The 22,181-nt window shown below is 41.2% G+C and overlaps 1 protein-coding gene and 2 long non-coding RNA genes across 3 annotated transcripts; 2 read left to right on the forward strand and 1 right to left on the reverse strand.

Moving 5' to 3' along the window:
* Nucleotides 1-543: 543 nt before the first annotated feature.
* prkcha (protein kinase C, eta, a) lies at nt 544-20,802 on the reverse strand. The gene is made up of 14 exons (XM_020085193.2): nt 20,102-20,802; nt 14,767-14,830; nt 12,519-12,672; nt 12,397-12,431; nt 12,219-12,301; nt 11,471-11,600; nt 11,257-11,390; nt 11,027-11,158; nt 10,620-10,793; nt 9,095-9,249; nt 4,947-5,085; nt 4,044-4,232; nt 1,113-1,259; nt 544-963 (listed from the first exon to the last, which is right to left on the reverse strand). Exons 1-14 carry the CDS (start codon nt 20,450-20,452, stop codon nt 814-816), a joined length of 2,037 nt encoding a protein of 678 aa, XP_019940752.2. The 5' UTR covers nt 20,453-20,802; the 3' UTR covers nt 544-813.
* Nucleotides 1,517-4,769, forward strand: LOC138412429 (uncharacterized). The gene is made up of 2 exons (XR_011244810.1): nt 1,517-1,765; nt 3,288-4,769. It is a non-coding gene; the product is annotated as an uncharacterized lncRNA (long non-coding RNA).
* LOC138412430 (uncharacterized) lies at nt 9,230-10,053 on the forward strand. Its single transcript, XR_011244811.1, has 2 exons — nt 9,230-9,368; nt 9,492-10,053. It is a non-coding gene; the product is annotated as an uncharacterized lncRNA (long non-coding RNA).
* Nucleotides 20,803-22,181: the final 1,379 nt, after the last annotated feature.

Consider the following 22,181-nt stretch of genomic DNA (forward strand, 5'->3'; position numbering starts at 1 on the left):
GAGTTGTTGTTGTCTAAGTTTGTTCGTCTGCTAGTTAGCAGCATTACATAAAAACTACACCACAATTTTTTACCACAAAATCTGGTAGGATGCTGTATGGGTCAGGAAAGAACCCATTCAATTTTGGTGCAGATCGGGATCAGGGGGGAAATCTAGGATTTATTTTCACGACATTGTGTGGCAGGGCATTTTTCATGTATTCACATTTTTCTTTTTTTGTTTTCATGAGGGCACTATGGGGCCTTGGTGGATGTATGCACTCTACTGAGTGACATTTAGGTAAAACCTTAAGCATTTTAAGTTTTAGCATTTTATTTTGAAAGTGCAGGGACTCAGATCTCATTTAGCCAGTGTGTGCTGGTCTGTGTGCATTTGTATTTTTCCAGAGGAAGGTCACGTCATCGAGAAACTATTTCATCTGCTCACTCACTCCTTCCAGGATTTTAACTGGCAACTACATTCTTTAAACCGCAGTTTAAAATGGGCTCTTTTGACTTCTTTTTCTCTGGACAGTGCTGGAGTGAAAAATGAGACACAAAACCATTGCGTTCCAAAAATTGCTTTTTCATTCAAGTAGCTGGAATCACACTCATCTATTTGAGAAAAAGATATATAAAAAAAGTTTCTGTACAGTACAACCTTGTCGAAAAAAATTGCAACATGTGTCCCAGTGACACTTTCATGAAGTACAGGAGTGCTTCCCTCCGTCCTTTGCATCCTCTGGTGAACGTTTCAGCGTTATTCATTCTGTACATACACCTGGGAACAAACACTGATGGGAGTAAGGTGACTGGTGGATCAATGAGGAGACTTTTAATTCTCCAGCAGTTCAGGCGAGGTGAAGGAGAAGTCACGAAACTCCTCCTGGTTGATGTGGGGGATCAGAGGGTCGTCCATGGGGGTGAGCGTGGGTTCTTCCTGAGTGAAATCAGGATCAAAGTTGTTGACGTCCTCTGGCGTTTTCTGCAGGAGATTAATTGATAATAATTTAGCAGCAGCAACGTTTTGGACACAAGGTGAGAGTCCAACACTACGTAATGTCTGCAGAGTGTCTTAATGATCACTTATACACACACTATTATGCCATAAACAAAGACGTTCATGTGACTTACAATCCTGGGCTTGAAAGGTGGCTCTACTTGTCTACGTTCCAGTTTCTCCCAATCGATGTCGGCGAAGAACGCGTGGCTGGTCACAGCGCTTTCCCCGCCCTCCGAGGCCACACAGCCCAGACGCCAAGCAGGGTTTTTGGTCAAGAACTGTAAAAAATTAAAGCTGGCTGAATAAACTAAAGAATAAATAAGGAATCATTATGAAATCAGTGTATTGTCAAGAACAGGAACAAAAACAAAGCAGGATCAAATTTCAGCGGATTATTGTTCCACAATCTATTGAAAGTGAGGAAATGTGATGCATGTTACTCAACTAGATCAGACTAGATTTTTTGGGAGTGAATCCAAACTAGACTGGAAGCCAGGAGACATCCAGTCAAACCCCACCTCCTAACAACACACCCACACCGTCTGGCACCTCCTACCGTGCAGCACAGAGTTCAAATGGGTTCAGTAAAGCAGGAGCCTCGGCTTCCTGGTGCCGTACACAACAAACAATAGAACAAGAGAACCACCTTTTGAACTTCGACTGCTTCTCTCCAACTGAAGTACTGTATATGTGGAAGAGGAAAGAGGGAGACGCCCGCACAAAACAAACTACAGATGGAAGAAAAAAAACCTTTGCTTTAACTCGCCTCTGGGAGGGAAGAGAGGTGAGGAGCTGAGGAGTCTGCACACACACACACACACACACACACACCTCAGGGCTGGCGGTGCCATTCAGACTAGGCCACAAGAAATGAATGCACTTCCGTCTGAGCAGTGACATGAGACCAAAGTCACTCCAGAGATTAATATGCCTTATCTGCTCCAAACACTATAAACTACCAGAGACTCGGCCTAAACGGCTCTCGATGCCTCAGCACAACTAAGTCCAGAGAGTGAAGAGAAGGAGAGACAGGTAAAGAAAAATGTCACAAATCAGGAGGTGGACGATAAAAGAGGAGAGGATGAACTTTAAACCCTTTTTTGAGCAGTTTAATCCTTTAACTCACAAATGACCTACCCCTAACATACCGCTGATAGTTTGTAGAAACACACAACAATGTATAGATTGATCTCTAAGCAGCAGCTTTTTCCATGATAACAAACTTGCAGAGACTTGACTCCTGTTTGACTGAGGGCTACAACATCACCGGGAACATACACACTTGTTTTTAGGTTGGGCAAACAAAAATGATTTAATGCCAATAAAGCTTTGTGCAAGGATTTGTAGCTGAAAGCATGAATTTGAAGATGTGATTTATAGCTAATGGTTGCTAATGGTTGAACTAGAATGGCACTCAGAAGAGCGCATACCACCCCCAGGGACCAACATCCCCATTAATTAAAGCAAGCTGCACAAGTATTAATATCATTCCCCTAAACATTATTGTAGAGAGGTTGAAAAAAAAATATCCTTGAATAGACCCCCTGAACTGGTTCACCAAAACTCAATGGGTTATTTCTGACTTTTACTAAACCTGGTAAATCCTGTAGTTTTCCTGTAATATTGCTGACTAACAGACAAACAAATGCAGACGTAACTTCCTTGGCGGAGGTAACAAAAACCGCACCGGTACCAATATGCTCCTTAAACTTGAGCAGTGCAGCAGGGGTCAATCAGTTCAGGAGAAAACAAACTGAGGAAATGAAGAAAAAAACTGTTCCACTGAAGCTGATGCCATCTTTCCATGGCTCCACGTCAGCTCTGCCATCCTCACCACCAGACACTCATGCCATGTCAGCGTTTCTACACGATGAAGCTGTTCTCCATCGGAATGATTTGGAGAAATCGTGCAGAAATTATTATTTGATTAATCAACTAGTTAAGTAATGAGACGAGTGTCAATAACTCTATTAACCATCTCAGAAAAAATAGGGAAAATTTAGTTTTTTAATTTTGTATTAGATTTTTTGCATAATGTAAATTTAGCATCTTTACTGAAAATAGGCTTGTTATTAGGGCTGGACAATAAAACAATACCAATAATTATCACCATGTAAGTTCAATCAATACGAATATAACAAAGGCTCTATATATATATATATATATATATATATATATATATATAATGCCTATGCTTTGTGTAAGCACTATAGAGGAGGTATACCACATTATTAATCTACCATATGATTATATATATACGTTCTCCACAAACAATCCAACAAACTCATTATTGATATTTTCTATAGATTTCCATCCTCACTAAACCGTGAGCAACATGATGACTCAACTCCATGAACCCGTGTATAGGAACATGGAGAACCTCGTGACAGCTCAACCTTCGGTATAAATAGAGCCACGCTGTTCAAATCCACTCTGACATGCATCTTTATGTAATGTGTGACACTTGGAGCTGTGACACAAATCAGTGAAGGGGAGATTGGTTCCATGTTCCTCCAAGCCTAAGCAGTAAGGGCAAGGAGAAGAGGAGGAGAAGAGGGTGCAAGGAGAGGAGGAATCGGAGGGAGGAGATGTATTTATAGCCCGTGTACTGCGGCTGGCCAGTGGACCATGCCTTAATATAGTTATGTAAGAGAGCAGGGCCAAACAGCTGGCTGGCACAGCTCCACAGGGCTGCCACTCACTCTGCAGTCAGAGTGTCAGTCAGTCAGAAGGGCAACAAACACCAAACCCTGATCACAGAAGTCCACGGCAGAGCTGCTTAAACCTGCCACATCCTCATTTATCTCACTGTGGGCTCACATCACCCAGCGAGAAACTTATTTCCTCTTTGATTAGTTCAGTTAAAAAAAGTCCATAAACATTTCCTGCCATTGTTTAATGTGGACAAAATCTGACAGAGGTGGTCTGAGGAGTGAACATCTGCCAAAAAGACAAATACTACAGCTCAGACCTGGCTCTCCTCCAGCTTCATCCACCTTTATCCTCCATTAGCTTTTTACTGCCACTGACTGAGGAGACACTGTTAATGGATGCAGACTCACAGCTTTCAGGATGTTCACCGCTTCTTTGCTGAGCCAAGATGCATAAACGATCTCTTCATTGAGGATGGATTCGAAGAGGTCGTCTTCATTTTCCGCCTCGAAGGGGGCATGTCCCGACAGCATCTCATACAGTAGCACCCCCAGAGCCCACCAATCAACAGAGGGGCCATACAGCATCTCCTGCAGGATCTGGGGGGAAACATCACCGCAGCAGAGCAATAAAGTTACCCATCAGTGCACAGCATGGGCTCAGTTAGCAGATGTGTGTTTGATTTGTGTGTTTCCACTGAGGCTACACTGAGAGCTGAGTGTTGAGAGCAGAAAAAGAGGCCTTTCATAAATCCAGACGCTCAAAATCTCTCGAACATGAGGACACACACTTAATCACTCATCTTGAAATCAAACCACGTCTGTAAACCTGAATTCTGATGAGGGGATTAGTGCTTACTTACACCAACTGACCTCACAGGTGCGCTGACTTCCAGGTAGTCAGGGAGGTTTTTCGAGTGACAGGCAGCGGCCACAGAGTTTGGGAACATATGAACTCAGAGAACCTGAGCTACAGGAAGCTGCATGTGGTTATTTTAGTCTTTGCTACAATCTGAAGTAAAATATATGAAAATTCCTGTATCATAAATGTGGTGGATGAAGGATCCAACAGTGTGTTAATACTCATGAATGTGACTGTGTGTTTATCATTATGTTGTTAAGAACAAAATGCAGCAAGTGGGGTTGTTCTCTTTTGTTAATTTTTGTTGTCTGTGTGTTAGGTGCCAGGTGTATGCAAATATTGTGTGCATGTATGAAGATGTTGTGGGTGGACCGTTTCCCTGATCGATGATGATTAGCTGCCAAAAAAATAGAAAATGAGAGCCTATTTTTTGACAGGATGTGGGAACTGACCTCCGGAGCGATGTAATCCGGGGTCCCGCAGAATGTTCCCGTGGCCACACCTTCAAAAATGCCTTCTTTGCACATGCCAAAATCTGCCAGTTTGCAGTGTCCGTCTTTGTCAAGAAGAACGTTGTCCAATTTTAGATCCCTGCAAGGCGAGACAAACAGACAGAGACAGAAAATTTGATATGTGTTTTGATGGATCGATATGTGAAACAGTAAAGGCTTGAAGCTAATCAAACGAATAGAGAGAGAGAGAAAAAGTAAGTCCAGTCACTGGTGCTGTGTCTAATTATATCTGACATGAGGTGAGGTAAAAAGTCAAGGTCCTCTGAGGACAGTGAAGTGTCTGTGGCAGGAGAGACATGAACAGACAAATCCCTGATTGTTAGCAGCCAGGAAAAATGCTGCATTCAAGTGTATTCACTGACCACTGAGGGTGGCAGGATGGAAAAAGTGCTCAATATTTATTTTGTGTCCAGGGAAAGAAAACTTATGCTACTGTTTATCTTTTAGTGGAATAGACTTAACTTGTTGTCACATGTACTGGAGGTAATAAAGGAGGACTACCATTGTTTGTTACGAATGAATTTAAATGTATGTAAAGATTTCGAAACACATTTTGTTTGTCCCAAAGAAATGCAAAGTGACAATCCGAATTATACCTTTACTAAATAATTCAGTATTACTTAAAATGTATAATTCTTTTAACAGCTGCTGCACATCTGCTCCTCCTGAGGTTTCTAAGGATATAGTGTCATTGTCTAAGCCCACTTGTAAAAATGCAATAGCAGGCCATATAAATAAAACTGACTTGACTGAACAGCCAGAAAAAATGATTTCCTCCACGAAGGAAGTTGTATTTTCGCCCCCCTGTCCGTTTACTTGAAAAAAAAAAAAAAAACTTTTTTGTGAGATGTTTTTACACATATTTTCCTGGGAATAATTCATGAATTTAATTATTCAGGGGGCTGATATTTAAGAGATGGAATTTGAGACTGTTGGTCCTATATGCGATCTATTAACTCTATTTATTTTTATTACAAACTTATCTCATTGTTTAGTCTGTTGTGTTCTCTTATGTTGTTTCTTTGATGATGCTGACAGTGTACGAGGGTGTGTCCATAAGAAAACACTGGAACAGTCTCGTGTCAGCTGGTGCGTCAACATCTGACAGAGAGACTAAAACTAAACTGTAATTTGTGATCAGGTGACCCTGAACGTGAACCTTACACTAAAGTCAGTTTACAGATGCAACATAATTGAAGCCAGACAGAAGATACTTGATTATAAAATAGGTTCATGCTCACAAATGACAACAATTAGGACACAAACACAACTTTAAAGCAACTATTATTTTATGTCTATGTCATTTTAATTCCAGACAAATACCATTAAGAAGTTTCTGGGTGATTTCCTCAAAGTAAGAAGACAAAGACAGCAACAGATGGTGAATGTAAAAGAGACACAAGTAAGGTCAAGCGGTTTTGCCTTGGTCGGATTAATCTGGTTTGCTCAAACATAAGCTGATTGTGTAACACTGACTCATGACAGGCACCATAAGCCTAACAGGCCAAAAAAGAACAACTCATAAGAACACTGCAGCACACAGTTCAGAGCATGTAAGACTTAATACTAGAATACCAGCAGGAGAAACCAGAATTACTGCCCTTCCCGGTTGTGTGCCTCTGCCAACCAGAGGCAAAAATGTCTTCTGGGAGGATAAAGCGACCTTGACCTTTAGCCTTCGACCACCAATTTCTAATCAGTTCATCTGTTAATCCAAGCGAAGGTCATACCAAATTTTAAGAATTTCCCTCAAAGTATAGTTGAGATATCGTGTTCAGAATATTTAGACGCGGAGACAGACAACCTGAAAAACTCCATTCTCTAATAATTAAATTTGGGCTGGTGAATGAACTAATGTTTGAGTTTGTGTCTGTGATTGTCCTCTTCAGATATATGAATATGAGGTTTTTTATAGACTGTCCAACACAATTATTGTCTGAAGTTTTCTATGCATGTGTCCAGTGAGAAATTAATCTTTAACCCAGACCGTTTTACTTCCACGCTCTCTTCTTCACACTCCACGCAGAGTTGTGCATCACTAGTATATGCAAATAACCATCTGCAACTATACAGTGCTCCAGTGCTCCTCCATCCACCCACCTCAGAGCAAGTCTGCCGTGAACCTCCGTCTATGGGCAGTGGATCAGTCGACTGCTGTGGAATCCACATTAATACTAAATATCCTGAATGCGACAAATCAGTGAAGCTTAAGTAACATAAAAATTTCCAAAACAGAGAAGAGGAAGTGCTGACAACGACTGTGACGCACCAACTGTGTTAATTTGACTGTGGTTAGAGGACAATGCTACATCTGGTTGCAAATATACAACTTCAGCTTTTACAACTGTATCATGAGCCGGTCAAAATGTGCTGTGCATTTTACACGATGGATTCAAGCCTTAAGTTTTCAATTTTTATTATTGCAGCCGCCAAGGAAGTTATGCTTTCATGTGTGTTTGTTTATCTGTCTTGTATTTAGCAGGATTATGTAGGAACCATTGGACAGATTATCATGAAACTTGGTGGAAGGATGCGTTATGGGTCAGAGAAGAACGCATTCAATTTGTATGCATTGTATTTTTTTGGTTTTTATACTTCTTCTCTCCCTTGTCAAAGACGCTAAAGTCAGATTTTAAATACCCTTGTTGTCATTGTATGGATTATTTAAACAAAGAGCACAAAAGGAAACATAGACACACTATGGCGTGACCTTACAGGCCTCATAGCATTAGTCGAGTCACAAGGAGACATTCCTAACCCACAGTGCAGTGACCAAGGCTCCCATTGTGGTGAGCCTGATGTGCCTTATTTTAGTTGTAGCATGCAGTTGGCATGTGGCCTCTTAAGGTGACATGTCATGCTTTGTGGTGCAGGCTGACAGAGAACATAAGTGCCACTAAATATAACTCAGGATTTACTGTTAGTTCACATGACCCCCCCCCACTGCTCTGCCGCCAAACTCCTGACTAAAGAATACACTGATATATCCGATACACTGATATATCCAGACTTATCAAGCATTTAAAGCACTTTACAGAACATGTTGCATTCATCCATTCAGACACACATTCATACAGCGTTTTAATATGCATTGCTTTTTCTATCACACACCATTCATACACTTTCTGCACAGCTGTAACTTCTGAATCCAGACTGGAGGTGCTGGGGATGAAATCAACTTCCATGGGATTAAAACCAACTAACATCTGGCTTTTCACTGCGAAGTGAGTGATGGACACATGACACCCGGACAAATACGCTAATTTGGCAAAAAAGATGGGTGAGAGAGCACCTCAGCTTCTGGCACATTTTTAATAATTAATCACCCATTTTTAGCGGGTTTATCCACATTTTTAAAAACCCTGTGTATGCCTGCTAATATTGTACAAGCCTCTCAAGCCGCCCACTTGTGCAATAACTGATGGGAAACATTTCTCGAAGGGAGAATCGGAATAGTTTTTGGAGGAGGATGCGATTTGACCACAGAGGCAAAAGATTTATATGTTTTATGGCCCCAAAGCCTGAACTGATTTTCCCATTGAAATAGAAAGTGAGGAAATAAAGGCTGAACAAGCTCTGCGAGGTCAACACATTCATCTTAAAAGAGTAAAACTGAGAGAAGTTGGGAAATTTGCAAAAGATTTAAGAAATGGTCAAACAACAGAGGTCAAAGCACAGCATCCCGAAATGTCTGCCCTTTTTTCGACCACCTTGAAGTGGACGAAAAGAAATCTAAGTTTTAAGTTCATGGTCTCCAAACCCAAATGGACACATGATCCTAATTATACTATATGGGGTTACTGTTACTGTTCTCCCACACAACCAAAATATAAAATCTATTTTATTTTATTGTTAATTTAGGCGCTGTGGTGTTGCATTTTATTCAATTCGCAATCACCTTGAATTGCAACTTCGAACAAAAGATGCAATATAAATAGAATGTGTTTTGATTTGAAAATATTATTTTATCACTAGAAAATAAATAAAATAATAAACTATAGATTTTCAGATTTGGAGACATTTCTGTGGACTTATCTTCTCCTCTTTCATTTCAAATTGATCTGTTGCGTGTGCTCCTTTATTCCCACCTGTAGATGATGCCTTTGCTGTGCAGGAACATGAGAGCAGATGTGATCTCTGCCGTGTAGAAACGTGCTCTGGGCTCTTCAAACTTCCTGGACTTCTGGATGTGAAACATTAAATCGCCACCATTCACAAACTCCATCACAAAGAAGAGTCGGTCCTGAAAAAGAAACAAAACAGGGAGATGACATTCAGGAGCCCCACAGAAGATTCCAGTGTGAATAAACCTTCAACGAGTCAATGACCACGAGCGTGTCGGGATTGCTCTAAGGAAGATACGTGGGTGCTCCTCGTAAATTTCACATGTCTGTTTAATGGATTTCTGTGCAAGTAACCACAGTTTAAAGTCAGTCGGGCAAAAAAACCCTGATCAAACCCATTTATCTTTCGTTCTCATTACAGGCTGTGGTCGATATATGATCTGGAAAATGAGACCCTAGGGAAAAAAACACTGCAGGAGGACGTGATGTAGGAATCTTCCCATAAAGCTTCCTCAAGTGTTCAGGACATTCAGCTACAGCTTCTTAACTGCTCTGTGGCTCAGTGGTCTGTTTTTTTATCCTGAGATTACATAAATAGTTTCTGATAAATATGTTTTGCACATGCAAAGCAGGCAGCGCTCTGTGTGTTGTAGCTGTACAGACGATTGAATCTTTAAATCCACACGAGAACAGTTACGTTTTGACATCTAAGGCCCAAGATTCATGTGTATTATTTCATTTTCTTTTACTAAATTACTGTCTGCAGATGCTTCTCTAGATGCATCTGCAGACAGATGGACGTTTTCAATCCGCAGCCAGTGAATGATGCTTCTGGGATTTCCAAAGTTTAGTAAAACGTTTAGAATCTGTTTTGCAAGAATTTCTCCAAACCTCTGTGAACTCTATGAGCCCGAAGCAAGATTAGATTTAATCTGATGTTTGATGGTTACGTTGACTAGCTGATAAACTACCGTGTTGACAAACAAGTCTCCAAAGACGCATCGTTAGTCACCACGACCCTCCTCCTCATCACCTCCTCAGCTCTTTCCATGCCCACTTACATTCATCAAAATCTGAAAACACCTTTTAAAGAATCGGCATGTAATCATTCTTATTAAAATATAACAGCCTTTAAAACTGCAGATGATTTCATACTTTTTACTTTTTAAAGATATACTTTGTGGTTTAAATTGAACTAAAGCAGATTAGGAGTCTACGGTCTCCTTCCAGACTGGAGATCTGCTGCCCTCTGTTGACCACTTCCTGCAAAGCAACATTGAAACCAAATGAGCAGAAAACATCAAACTGTCTATCTCGTATGAATGAGCGACTGCCTCAGAGATTCATGCACCCTCATACAGTAGAGGGGGAGGTTGAGAACCATTGCTCTGAGCACCTTGAACAGCAAAGTATTCTCTTAAATATTTAGATAACTCCCAGAATAAGTGAAAACAGTGACCTGTTGGTGGCAGCAAAGAAAAGTCTGACAACCCAAAACCTTTTTTTCACCATGGTAATAGTTACAGTAGTAATTGAACATTTCACTGACCCGTGTCTGGAAGCAGCAGTGCAGCTGGGTGAGGTAGGGGTGACAGCGAGCCAGAGACAGCACTCTCTTTTCTGTCATGGTGCACTCCACATCATCGTCCTGCAGAATTATGTCCTTCTTCAACACCTTCACGGCAAAAACACGCTCGTTGGCGTCAAGCCTCGCCAGCATCACCTGCAGATCAGAATTCAGACGTCACCATGACAGTAAAACAGAATAGGTGAGATTTATTTCTATAAGTACAATATATTCTGTTGATAGGAATACTGACAAATAACTTTTTTAACACCTACAGGTTTTCTTCTGGTAACCGCGTCCCTACATTTGGAGAATCTTTGCCATTTATAACCCAGGTCATCATTTTATTAGCATTTATTAATATTAAAATAAAATCTTGTCTTTCCCACCTTTCCAAAGCTGCCCTTGCCAAGCACTTGAAGGAACGTGAAGTCTGAAATGCCGAGCCGAGGCATCTGCGGCTGAATGTCTGTACTTTCCCTCCTTTCAGAGGGCTCCCTCGTCTGACCTGCACTTTTATACTGTCCGGACAAAAACACACAAACAAAAACAACACTTCATTACAATCAGTTAACAGTCATTTGAATCATTTAGAAAAAGAAAAACTGAGCCTTCGTACCACTGTGTTGCGTTTAGTGAGTCCTCCGGCCTGCAGACCCATCTCTGCAAGCTTATTGGCCAGTTCCACACTGTTGACCCCACAGCTCGGCGCGACGTTGCCTTTGCAGCGGATGTGAACGTTCATTTTACAGACTGAGGAGAGATAGAAACAAAACAAGACTTTTGAGATCCTGAATTTGAATGTGGCACATGAATGTTGAAGTGGCTCTTACTTTTACAGTGCAGCCCCTGCCTCATGATCCCCCAGAGCAGTGAGCCACAGTGGTCACAGAAAGTGGGCGACTTGTAGTTGTGGATGTTGAACTTGTGAGGGAGGTTGATGCTGAAGCCTTGGTTTAAGGGCTGCAGAGAGAAGACAGAGACACTGTAAACCAACCACTGTAGATTGCAACAGTGTGTTCAACCTTGTGTGTGAAGAAAACTACAACCACTATTAACACAGGCCAAAAAAACAGCCCACTGCAAACAGGCAGATTTAGAACGGGCACTGCACTGGTACCGTAAGTAACCATTTAATGCCATTATAAAAAAATGTTTTGTTCCTATCGCTGCCATCGTGAGACTTTGTTTCTATTTGATTACTGCTTCTTGCTTTTTTCTGGATTTCCCAAAGAAGATACTAAAATTAAATTCGGCAAAATAAAGTTAACATTTGTTAAAATGTCCTGTTAACATGCTAAAGAGCACTTGTTAATATATGGCGACTATGTGGAAACTTACAGCAGATTACTGTGTTCTAGCTCAGTGGCCACCTCTGCACAGAAAGAGGAACCAGTCTGCTTATAACTGCAGGTGTTATTTATAAGTGTGTGTGTGTGTGTGTGTGTGTGTAGGAGGTTGCTGTCTGACAAGCTATATTTTGCACATCATGTATTACACAAGTTAAACCTGCTTGAATTGTGTAAAAAACCAACCTTAAATAGTTTGAAGTGTGTGAGCTAACAGTTAAATTATTGCTACCTTCTCTTTTTCTGGGCTCTTCATGCGCGGACACACCGTCACGACCTGCTGGTGGCATCGTTTGTGAACCACACAGGTACACACTGAAAAGACAACCAGTCAAACTCATAACTTGCGGCTGCATAGTCAAATAAACTGTGTCTACAGGCAGAGGGGGAAGAAAAGGAGGCGTACTGACCCTGACACTGGTAACCCTGCTTTCCAAAAACACCCCTGCAACAAAGACAGAGACACTGTCAGTTTACAGTGTACACAGACGCACGCAGGCAGCAGTGACTCGCCGTGGCTCCACTTGCTCACCAGATGAACTCTTTGCAGTGAAAACAGAAGGTGGGCTGGCGGAGGAACGTGGACATGAACTTGTGACCATTGACCTGGTGGATCCTCCGTCTCACTGCCCCCTGACGCGTCCTTGTGAACTGCTTGTGGGCTTTCTCTTTCATGATGGCATCGTCTGGAAACAAGATGAGAGCAAATGTTTGATTTATAAATCCATAAACTAACTCCTGAGAGACAAGGTTTGGACATTTAGAGCCGATCACTGTTTCATTAAATGAAACATCACAACTTAAAGGTTCAGTGTGTAGGATTTAGGCGAAAGGGAACTATTGGCAGAAATTTGATGTAGAATAATCCTCATGATGTTTTCACTATTTCGTTTCATCTAAATTGTATGAATTGTAGTTTTCTTTACCCCAGAAAAGGCCTTTTATATTCAAATATATTTATATTTACATGGAGGGGACCCTCTCTACGGAGGCCACCATGTTTTTTACATTAGTCCAGACTGGACAAACTAAACACCTTTTGAGTTTTTATGATAATTAAAGGCTACCACAGTTTCTTTTTCATGTTTGGAAGGAGAGGGTGAGGTAAGGGGTGTTCAGCTGCTACATGCAACTTCAACACTTCAACACAACTATCAGCACATCTCCTCTTCACAGACAGTTTCAGGTCATGGATTGTTTTTTTTTATTTTACCCACAACTTTATTGTTTTGGTTCACTCTTATTTTCCGATTCTTGCTACAGAAGACATCTTCTTTCAGCTAAAGGAGAACCACAAAACAGCCGCGGTTCATCTACTCGAGAACTGCAGACAGACAAAATTAGCAAATAGCTGCTGAAGTAAGGGAAGAACTTAGCTACTAAAGAGCAAGATATTTTCTGCAGGACTTCAAGTATAGATTGAGAAGATGGAGATCAGTTGTTCCCTATTCATCGAATGTGCATTTCTTTTATGAACCAATTGATTATTTAGTCTATTAAATGTCTGAAATGTTTGAAAAATGGCTGTAGATTTTACATGTTTAACACCTTTGATTAACTTGTGTTAAACCTACAAGGTATTCAATTTAAAATTGTAAAAAACATGAAAAACCATTTTCATCATTGCCTATTGTTATGTTCATATTCTTCCAGTTTTTGTTTCCACATGACAACACATTTTCGGTCAACTTCTGCTGGCTCTCGGTAGCAAATCATTAATTTACTTCATCTTCGATCCCTCGTCACGGCACAGGGAAGGAAATACTTTTTTATTCATGGTGGATTTTCATCATTTATGGAGTTATAAACTAAAATTGATCTGCCATATTTTTAAAAGTACTAAAATTATTTTTTTTTATGTTGCATCCTTCCCCAAATATCAACCTATTGAATTAATTTTTTGTGTCTAATCCCTTAAGTATTTATAACACTCTTTGCATTTAGATTCTACCAGTGTGAATAAAAAGGTTTTGCATTGAAGCCTGATTGCAACTGATAAAAACAAGGAACTAGTCCCCACCAGATCAGACTTCTCCTTACTAGGTCACCTCCTGCTTATCTGATTTAAATTGCTTCCTCTTATTGGCCAAACGCTATGGATGTGTTCAACACAGACATCTGAAGAAAGCAAGCGTTCATGGACGGAGCAAAGCTGACTGATTCAAACCGACTCGAGTCAAACATAAGCCTCCACATTCACTTAAGATATTCAAGGTGGTTCATAATTTTAATTAGGAGGGGGTCTACTAAAATAGCTTTACATTCTGTAATGTTCAATATACACTGTATACTACTATATTTTTCTAACAACATACCCTGCCCACCAGTCTTCTCTAAGGTGAGGGTTAGTAGAAGAAGTTAACTGGCTCACTCTTTTTCAGTCAATCACATAGAGCACGTCCTAAATGTCTCGCCACCCAAAGGTTTCATGATGGTTTCGCTTTGGAAATGCTAACAATAGCGCCACTGCTGCCCCAACAATTTGAGCGGAACTAGTGGGTGGGCGTGCATGTTCCACTTTACTTGATGATGTAGACACTTCACAGGAATGCAAACAACGTGTTTCAGACACATCAGAGTTTTTTGTGAGGGTCAAAGACTGTTTGGCTTCTGTTACTTTGCAGAACTTCTACATGCAAAAAGAAGCTGAATCACACCCTGAAGAAAGCGATGAGGGCTGAGTTAGCAGAAATGTTTAGCACCTCAGTGAAAGAATGTGTGAAAACAGAAACGGAAGTTGGATGGTGATGATGACGCTTGAAGAAAAGTTGGAACCTTACCATCAGTGAAAGATCCAGTGAGTGTGATGAGGACGTAGACTTTGCCCTCTGGCTCCAAGTCCATCTGCAGACACAAAAACACAGACACACAATATGCATATAGGTTATGAGAATCAGGGCAGACAGATATTTTAGGAAAATTCATTCTAAAACTAGAATGGAACTCGGAGCAGGTACCTCTGCCTCCCTTAAAATTCAATCAGGCTGCACCAAATTTCACACACTCAGATATTATTTCCTTTAATCTTCCAGATTAAAAAGAATAAATATCCACAAATCATTTCCTCAGAAACTAGTGAAAATGTCTAAAAACGTCCTGTTTCACAATGTTAAGGAAATTGTAAAGAATTACCAGATCCACCCCAAATTTTAATAGGTTCTTTCTGTGGCCATACCACATCTTTCCACCAAGTTGAGTAGAAATCTGATCTGTTAATTTTTTGTAAAAAAGTAAGAAAATAAACAAATAGACAGGTGGAAACACAATCTCCTTAAGGAAGTAAATAATCCTTAGTTGTGGGACTGATTTACTGCGTCAGTATTGTAAACAATTCCGACTCAGTGGACAATAAAGTCTTATTTTACTCTGTTAATCTCTTTATTCCCAGATATGCCCCTTTGTCCAGATCCATGCCAAAGTTTAATAGGTTCTTTCTTTGCCCATGTCACATCCTTCCACCAAATTCTGTGGAAATCTGTTCTGCAGTAATCCTGCTAAAAACACACTAACAAACAAACAAGAGGACATCAGTGAAAACATAACATGCTCAGTGGAGGATAAAATAACTCAAACTATTACGGACCAAAACAAAAATATATTAAATAAAAGGTGAATGACTTTTTGGATTTTTGATTCTTTTGAAACTAGTTGAAACGTTGAAGAATTAGTGTTTGTTGGAACAAGACATTTTAGTTACTGTACTGTAACTGGGTTAAAACGTGAGATGGTATCCATTTGACAAAAGCATTATTCCTTCAGCTGTTCTTCTACACTGAAGATGCAAATATGCCAAGTGCGTATTTTTGCATTCTTCTGTGCATATGTAATGTCGAGGAATTGTGGACATGGTGACAGAAACAACAGAGCAAGTCAGGCAGGTCGAGCTGGTTGCACAGGCTGATGTTCAGCTGTGAATGACAACAACTCACACAGATGTACAGAGCAGATTTTTCTTAGCGACGGGAAAACAGAGCGTGCATACTTCCTGCAACAACCACGGAATGGAAACTTAGGTCACTGAACGCTCAAAATAAATGTGATGAAGTCACATGGACCCTGCCTGGAAAATATTCACCACCCACAAAACAGTGACACATTAGGAAACATCTCGCCGCTCAATTGGTGCATTTCGTGGCTTTAATTTCAAGTAAATGTTCATTTCACTTCATCAAAAAGATGTTTACTTTAATTAGATAATATCCTTCTAATATCTTGAGTCTCAATCTACAGTCTAGACAACAAGGCTCACTTGAAGAATTGTCCTATCAGTGGTATTTTCAATCTTAATTTCTCAAAGTAAACTAAAAAGCTGTGTTACCTCAGGGACTTTGTGATATTCCACCTCACATCTGATAAGACACCTCGGCTGGACAATAGGAGATAGATTAAAGGTCAAGTTCACGTTTTCTTTTCCAAAGTAGGTTTTGACAGAATCATTTTCTAGGTACAAAATCACACTTTGAGTTTCTAAGCGTCCCCTGAAGCCGGGTAAAAAAAGACATTCAGCAAAAACTCAGAGGGTTTTTTTTGGCTTAAAAACTGGAACTTTGACTTTGCACAGACTGAGGACTGTGAACTACACCGCCCCCTCACTTTATCACTCTATCACCTCTGCCAAGGGGGTCATGTTTTCACCCGTCTGTCTGTTTGTTTGTATGTTTTTGGCAGGATTACTAAATGGATTTCTACAAAACATGGTAGGAGGGTGGGACATGGGCCAAGAGAGTTTCCATTATAGTTTGGGGCGGTATTCCTAATGCGAGATACAACATTTTTTGACATTTTGACCAAATTCCCAGGGCATTTTGATGAAAACTGACACATTTTTTGGGAATATAACTGATTTCTAAGTTTGAAAAATGTGGCTTGATTGAATTTAAGGGGACTGTTGGGCCTTGGTGGAGGTACGTGCTCCACTATCTGTGAAAATTCTCAGTCAATCAGATATCAGGAGTTTAACCATACGGGTTTCACTTCTCATCCGAGAGGCTTCTTCAAAACTGAAGCGAGTCCAGTTTCTTATGTAGACTTGTGCACCTCCTGAAAATATGTGCTCTACTGAGTGCCATTTAATAATGACTTGAGGAAGGGAGGTGGACATACCACTTCAAACACTTGGTATTCACTTTACAAATAGATAAGTCAGAGTTTTTGGACTTGAAGAATTGTGAAGCTATCCTTTAAGATGGAGCACATACTGTATGTAATAGAGATGTGGGCATGGCAGCATGATAATGTTAAAAAAAAGCAGAACATTTACCAGATGAGGAAGTTTCTTTTATTTTAGAAACTGGGGCCCATTTCAGCCAAGCGAGCAGCACACATTGTTGTAAAATGGCTAGGTGCCATTTTTAACCCACTTTCAGTTTCAGTGTTTCTCAAGCCTGAGAGACAATTCACACATCACAGATACATGAACGCTGAATTAAATGAAGTGAATTCAAATGTCACAATGGGGTGTCATGAAGTGGCAGGTGGGAGGCAAAGGAAACTGACTGTAAAAAAATACAGACGTCAGTGTCTCAGAGGGATGATGAAGTTTGTTTGTAGAGTTTAAGAAAAATTATTAAAGTATTATATTGTCTAATCTTGTATGTCTATATAAATAAATATATGTCTCTATCTTATATTTTCCTTTAATTATGTACTTGGACTTAAATTACACTGTATTATCTATCTACAGAGTCTACAGATCTATCTATCTATCTATACAATAACCAATAGAGAGATTTAAAGGTACAGTATGTAGAATTTTGTGATATCTAGTGTTGAAATTTCATGTTGCAGCTAAACACCCCTCACCTCACCCTCTCCTTCTAAACATGAAAAAGAAACTGTGGTAGCCTTCAGTTGGCATAAAAACTCAAAAGGTGTTTAGTTTGTCCAGTCTGGACTAATGTAAAAAACATGCAGCCTCCGTAGAGAGGGTCCCCTCCATGTAAATATAAAGTATGTGAATATAAAAGGCCTTTTCTGGGGTAAAGAAAACAACAATTCATACAAATTAGATGAAACAAACTAGTGAAAACATCATGAGGATTATTCTACATAAGATTTCTGCCAATAGTTCCCTTTCACCTAAATCTTACATACTGAACCTTTAACAGTGAGCCCTTGAGCGCTGATCTGTGGTGGGAACGCTGATAAATGGCAGCGTGGGCGTGTGAAGGCTTGTATATATGTGAAACACACCAGACCAGCGCCGCTTCTATAGAGCAACGTAGAAAACAGCCTTCACACAAGCCGATAACAACTTTGAGAGATTGTATAGAGGTGACAAAAACAAACTGCACAAACCAATCACGTTTACTAAAACCACTTCCCCTCCATGCTCGGGGTCTCTCTGAAGGTGGGCATGAAGCAGTGTTCAACATTTTTTCCCCAGAAGTTTTACACAAAATCAGTTGATCAGCCGATCAGTTGTAATGAAATGCACATCTTGACAAAACTATGTATTGCAGTATTAAGGTGAAACATAAAACGCTAAATGTGTCATGCTGTGTCACAGATATTTTCACATTGTACTGCAGGATTATTCTGGTAATTGAGGTGACGTGGTCAGAAAAACAGATGTGGATGTCAAGGACATTTTTCTATTCATTTATATTAAGTTGCGGATTTATGTGCACATACGTTTGTGATATTTCAGCATTTGTCTTCAATCTACATTGTTGTACAAGCTGTCATGCTTTTGTTTTGTCTGTCTTGCTCTTATTGTAATGTCCTTGTTGTCATTTTTCTGGAGAATTTAGCTTAAATGACAAAAGCTGTATCGGCTTGAGGAGAGTATCTGAATATCTGAAAAATTCTGCATTTAACAAGAGTTGTGGTACGTAGCCTATACCACCCCAGCTTGCTCCAGGCCTGGACAGGTTCAGGTTACAGTCTGCAACACCTGCAGTGGCTTATAGGGCTACAGGGTTCAAAGTAAGAAAGAGGAGGGAAACTCCAGTTTAAAACGGTCAGCTCTTTGTTTAAGTCTGGAAGACAGAGCGACTAATACTTACAAACACACAAGACATTTAATCTGAGCTCTGATGGTGTCTTGTTTTTCCCTGGATTGTGAAGGGTATAGCTCTGATTTTACACACACACTGTCAGTTCCTCTATGCCTCCGTCAACCTAATATGGTAAACTTTATACCCGTTGTTACTTCTGAAATGAGAAGTGATATCACTGTACTTTTATAATACACGGATGTTTGTTGTTGTGCAGGCCTGGGCAGTGTGCATGTGTTTGTGCACCCTAGACTGGGGTGTAAGTCTTCAAAAGCAGAATTAACACCTCTGCAGAACAGCAGCGTTTGTGGTTTGACTGGTTTGGGACCATATCTGCTGATGATCACAGTGAAGTACAAGACACTTGGTACAAATGTCACCAGTCTGACTGAGGCCTCCCCGACCCTGGTCTAATGCATATCGACTGAACAGGTCGTTCATTAGTGTCTAACAAAGCAGAGGATTTCAACTGTGACTCATTTTTATATGTGTCGATATTGCGATCCCACATTTTAAATTAACGTAATTAGCATTTTTCATTTTAACCATGTAAAGAAATGAAATTAAGTTTATTATTAGCATGTGAATACATAGTAAAACCACATGGTTTCATATCATCCCTCCCTCCTTGAATGGACAGTGGGGTGTGGGTGAACTGGAAACACATGCCCCTACGCCCCCTAAAAGTTAAATCAGGCCATGTTCAGAGCAATAAGGGTTGGACACATGATGTCTGCATCACTTTCCACCAGAGGCGGATATTTCATCTTAGTGTTGGGGAGGACAATAAACAAAAAGAAAAAATAAACCAACTTGGCAATAAGACCTGATTCTGATGTTATCATTAGAGCACCAGTAGATTATATATGTAGATTAGTAGAGATGCAGAAGCAACACCCATTAACCGAACTACAGATAATATCCCTTATTAGATTTTGTTGTGAAGAGGCAGAACTCCATATATACAAACTTATATATAAATATAAATATCAACATATAATATATTGTGTAGATCGATATCTTTGCAACAGTAATGAGGGAGGGAGCATCTCTTTCTTATTCCCAGGATGGAGGGGTCCAGACCCCCCAGCGAAAGCCGCCCCTGCTTCACACTCACCCATCCCTCGAAGGTCTCCCCGGTGTTGGAGGTCTGGATCAGGTCCTCGAACTGGATGGTGCAGTTGGCCACGAAGTCGTCGTATCCGATCGGCGTGTCGTGGAACACCGCCAGCTCGATTTGCCGTCCTTCGCTGACGTTGAGGCAGAATTCCTCGTTGTAGGTCGGCGTGTTGCTCCTCTGCTTGGTGTGGGTCTGTCCGATCTTGTAGTCGTCCACCTTCACCACGATGTAAGGGTCCAAGGCCGGCGGGGCTTTGTGGAAGATGACGCTGTGGCGGAGGGAGAAGGTGGTCGGCTTCAGGTCCACCGCCTCACCGATCCGCAGCTTCAGGTAACCGTTAAACTTCATACTCGGAGCGATACAAGTTAAAAACACACAGAAAAAGAACTCAATAAAGTATAGAAGTAAATATATCGTAACCTGAAAACAACAGAGATGTGGTAAACTGACTTAATCCGTAAACTTTGGGTCAAGTCTTGCGCACTTTTGCGTCCATCCTGCGCATCGATCTCCTGTCAACCTGTTTCAAGAAGTTTCTGTCAATAGGAAGAAACGACACTGACACGAGGAGGAGTTCCGCATAACACACACACACACACACACACACACACACACACACACACACACACACACACACACGCACACGCACACACACACACACACACACACACACACACACAGCTCCACCTGTCACTGACGCCTCGTTATGTCACATGATCGCATTTGAAGTTCCCGTTTCGGAAGAGGACTACACTGACCATGATGCACCGCTCCGTCCTCTGAAGGTGCTGCGCTCACCTGTTCTCTGCTGAGGAGGAAACTGTCGCCCTCTAAAGGCCGGATCTAAAAACACTTGAATTTCTTCCCAATGAAGGATTACATAATTATTATAATAATAATAATAATAATTATTATTATTATTATCACCTCCCCATCTCTTTCTCTGTCTCCCTCCCTCTCTCTGTCTCTCCCTCTCTGTCTTCCCCCTCCCTCTCTCTCCCTGTCTCTCTCCCTCCCTCCCTCCCTCCCTCTCTCGCCCTCCCTCTCTCTCTCCCCCTCTCTCTCTGTCACTCTCTCTCCCTCCCCTCTCTCTCTCTCTCCCCCTCTCCCTGTCTCCCTGTCTCCCTCTTTCATCCTCCCTCTCTCTCTCTCTAAAGGTGCTGCCTGCTACATCTGCCTCTCTCTCTCTCTCCCCCTCTCTCCCTGTCTCCCTCCCTCTTTCATCCTCCCTCTCTCTCTCTAAAGGTGCTGCCTGCTACATCTGCCTCTCTCTCTCTCTCCCCCTCTCTCCCTGTCACCCTCCCTCTTTCATCCTCCCTCTCTCTCTCTCTAAAGGTGCTGCCTGCTACATCTGCCTCTCTCTCTCTCTCTCTCTCTCTCTCTCTCTCTCTCTCTCTCTCTCTCTCTCTCAGGGTGCTGCTTGCTACATCCATAAACGCCACGATCAAAGTCTCCACTTTATTGGTGTTAGACTTGACCTCCGACCCCACTCTCTCCCCACTCCACATCTCTGTGCTCCAGCTGGTATAGATAAAAAGCCCAGGTCCCAGATCTCTACACATCCCTGGGATAGAGACTGTCTTGTAAACAACCTCTCAGACGTGACCTCACGGATCAGAGAGAGGGCTTTAATGACGAAGCAGACACAAAGTGGATTGCCCCGACGTACAACTGGATCACACTCTCATCCATCAGGGGCTGAAACTTTCTGTAAGGCCTGCTGGGTTAAAGAACCATTTTACACCTGAAGCTGGAGGTAAACAAGAGTAAACATGCTCGTACACCTCACTCAGAGTCAAAGTGTTTCAATGGTATTTTCTTGCTTGGAAAGAATAAGAAAGATCATAAAAGTTCACAAGTGAGTGTTCCTCAATCTATTAAAGCTCCTTCCACAGGATGTTATCTTGTTGTACTCTCCAGCAGAGGGCAGAGCAAGACTATTTTTCCTCTCCTCATCCTCCCTCTTCCTCCTCTCGGCTCCCCTCTCTCTCTTATGATGAAGTAACTTTTAAAAACCTGTATAGTTTTACGTTCTCTCCCCCTCGTTTTACCCCGGAGCCGGAGCTGACATTTTTAC

Source organism: Paralichthys olivaceus, chromosome 12, assembly GCF_024713975.1.
Source record: "Paralichthys olivaceus isolate ysfri-2021 chromosome 12, ASM2471397v2, whole genome shotgun sequence".
Lineage (NCBI taxonomy): Eukaryota > Metazoa > Chordata > Actinopteri > Pleuronectiformes > Paralichthyidae > Paralichthys > Paralichthys olivaceus.

Bases quoted from the DNA above. Each gene is read 5' to 3' on its own strand.
- prkcha (XM_020085193.2), bottom strand. From the start codon at position 20,452: ATGAAGTTTAACGGTTACCTGAAGCTGCGGATCGGTGAGGCGGTGGAC. The intron at 10,794-11,026 runs GTGGGAAAGACA...TCTGATCTGCAG, and splicing joins GCAAGGGCAGCTTTGGAAAG to GTGATGCTGGCGAGGCTTGA. The intron at 4,233-4,946 runs GTCAGTTCCCAC...GTTTCCCCCCAG, and splicing joins CGGATTACATCGCTCCGGAG to ATCCTGCAGGAGATGCTGTA.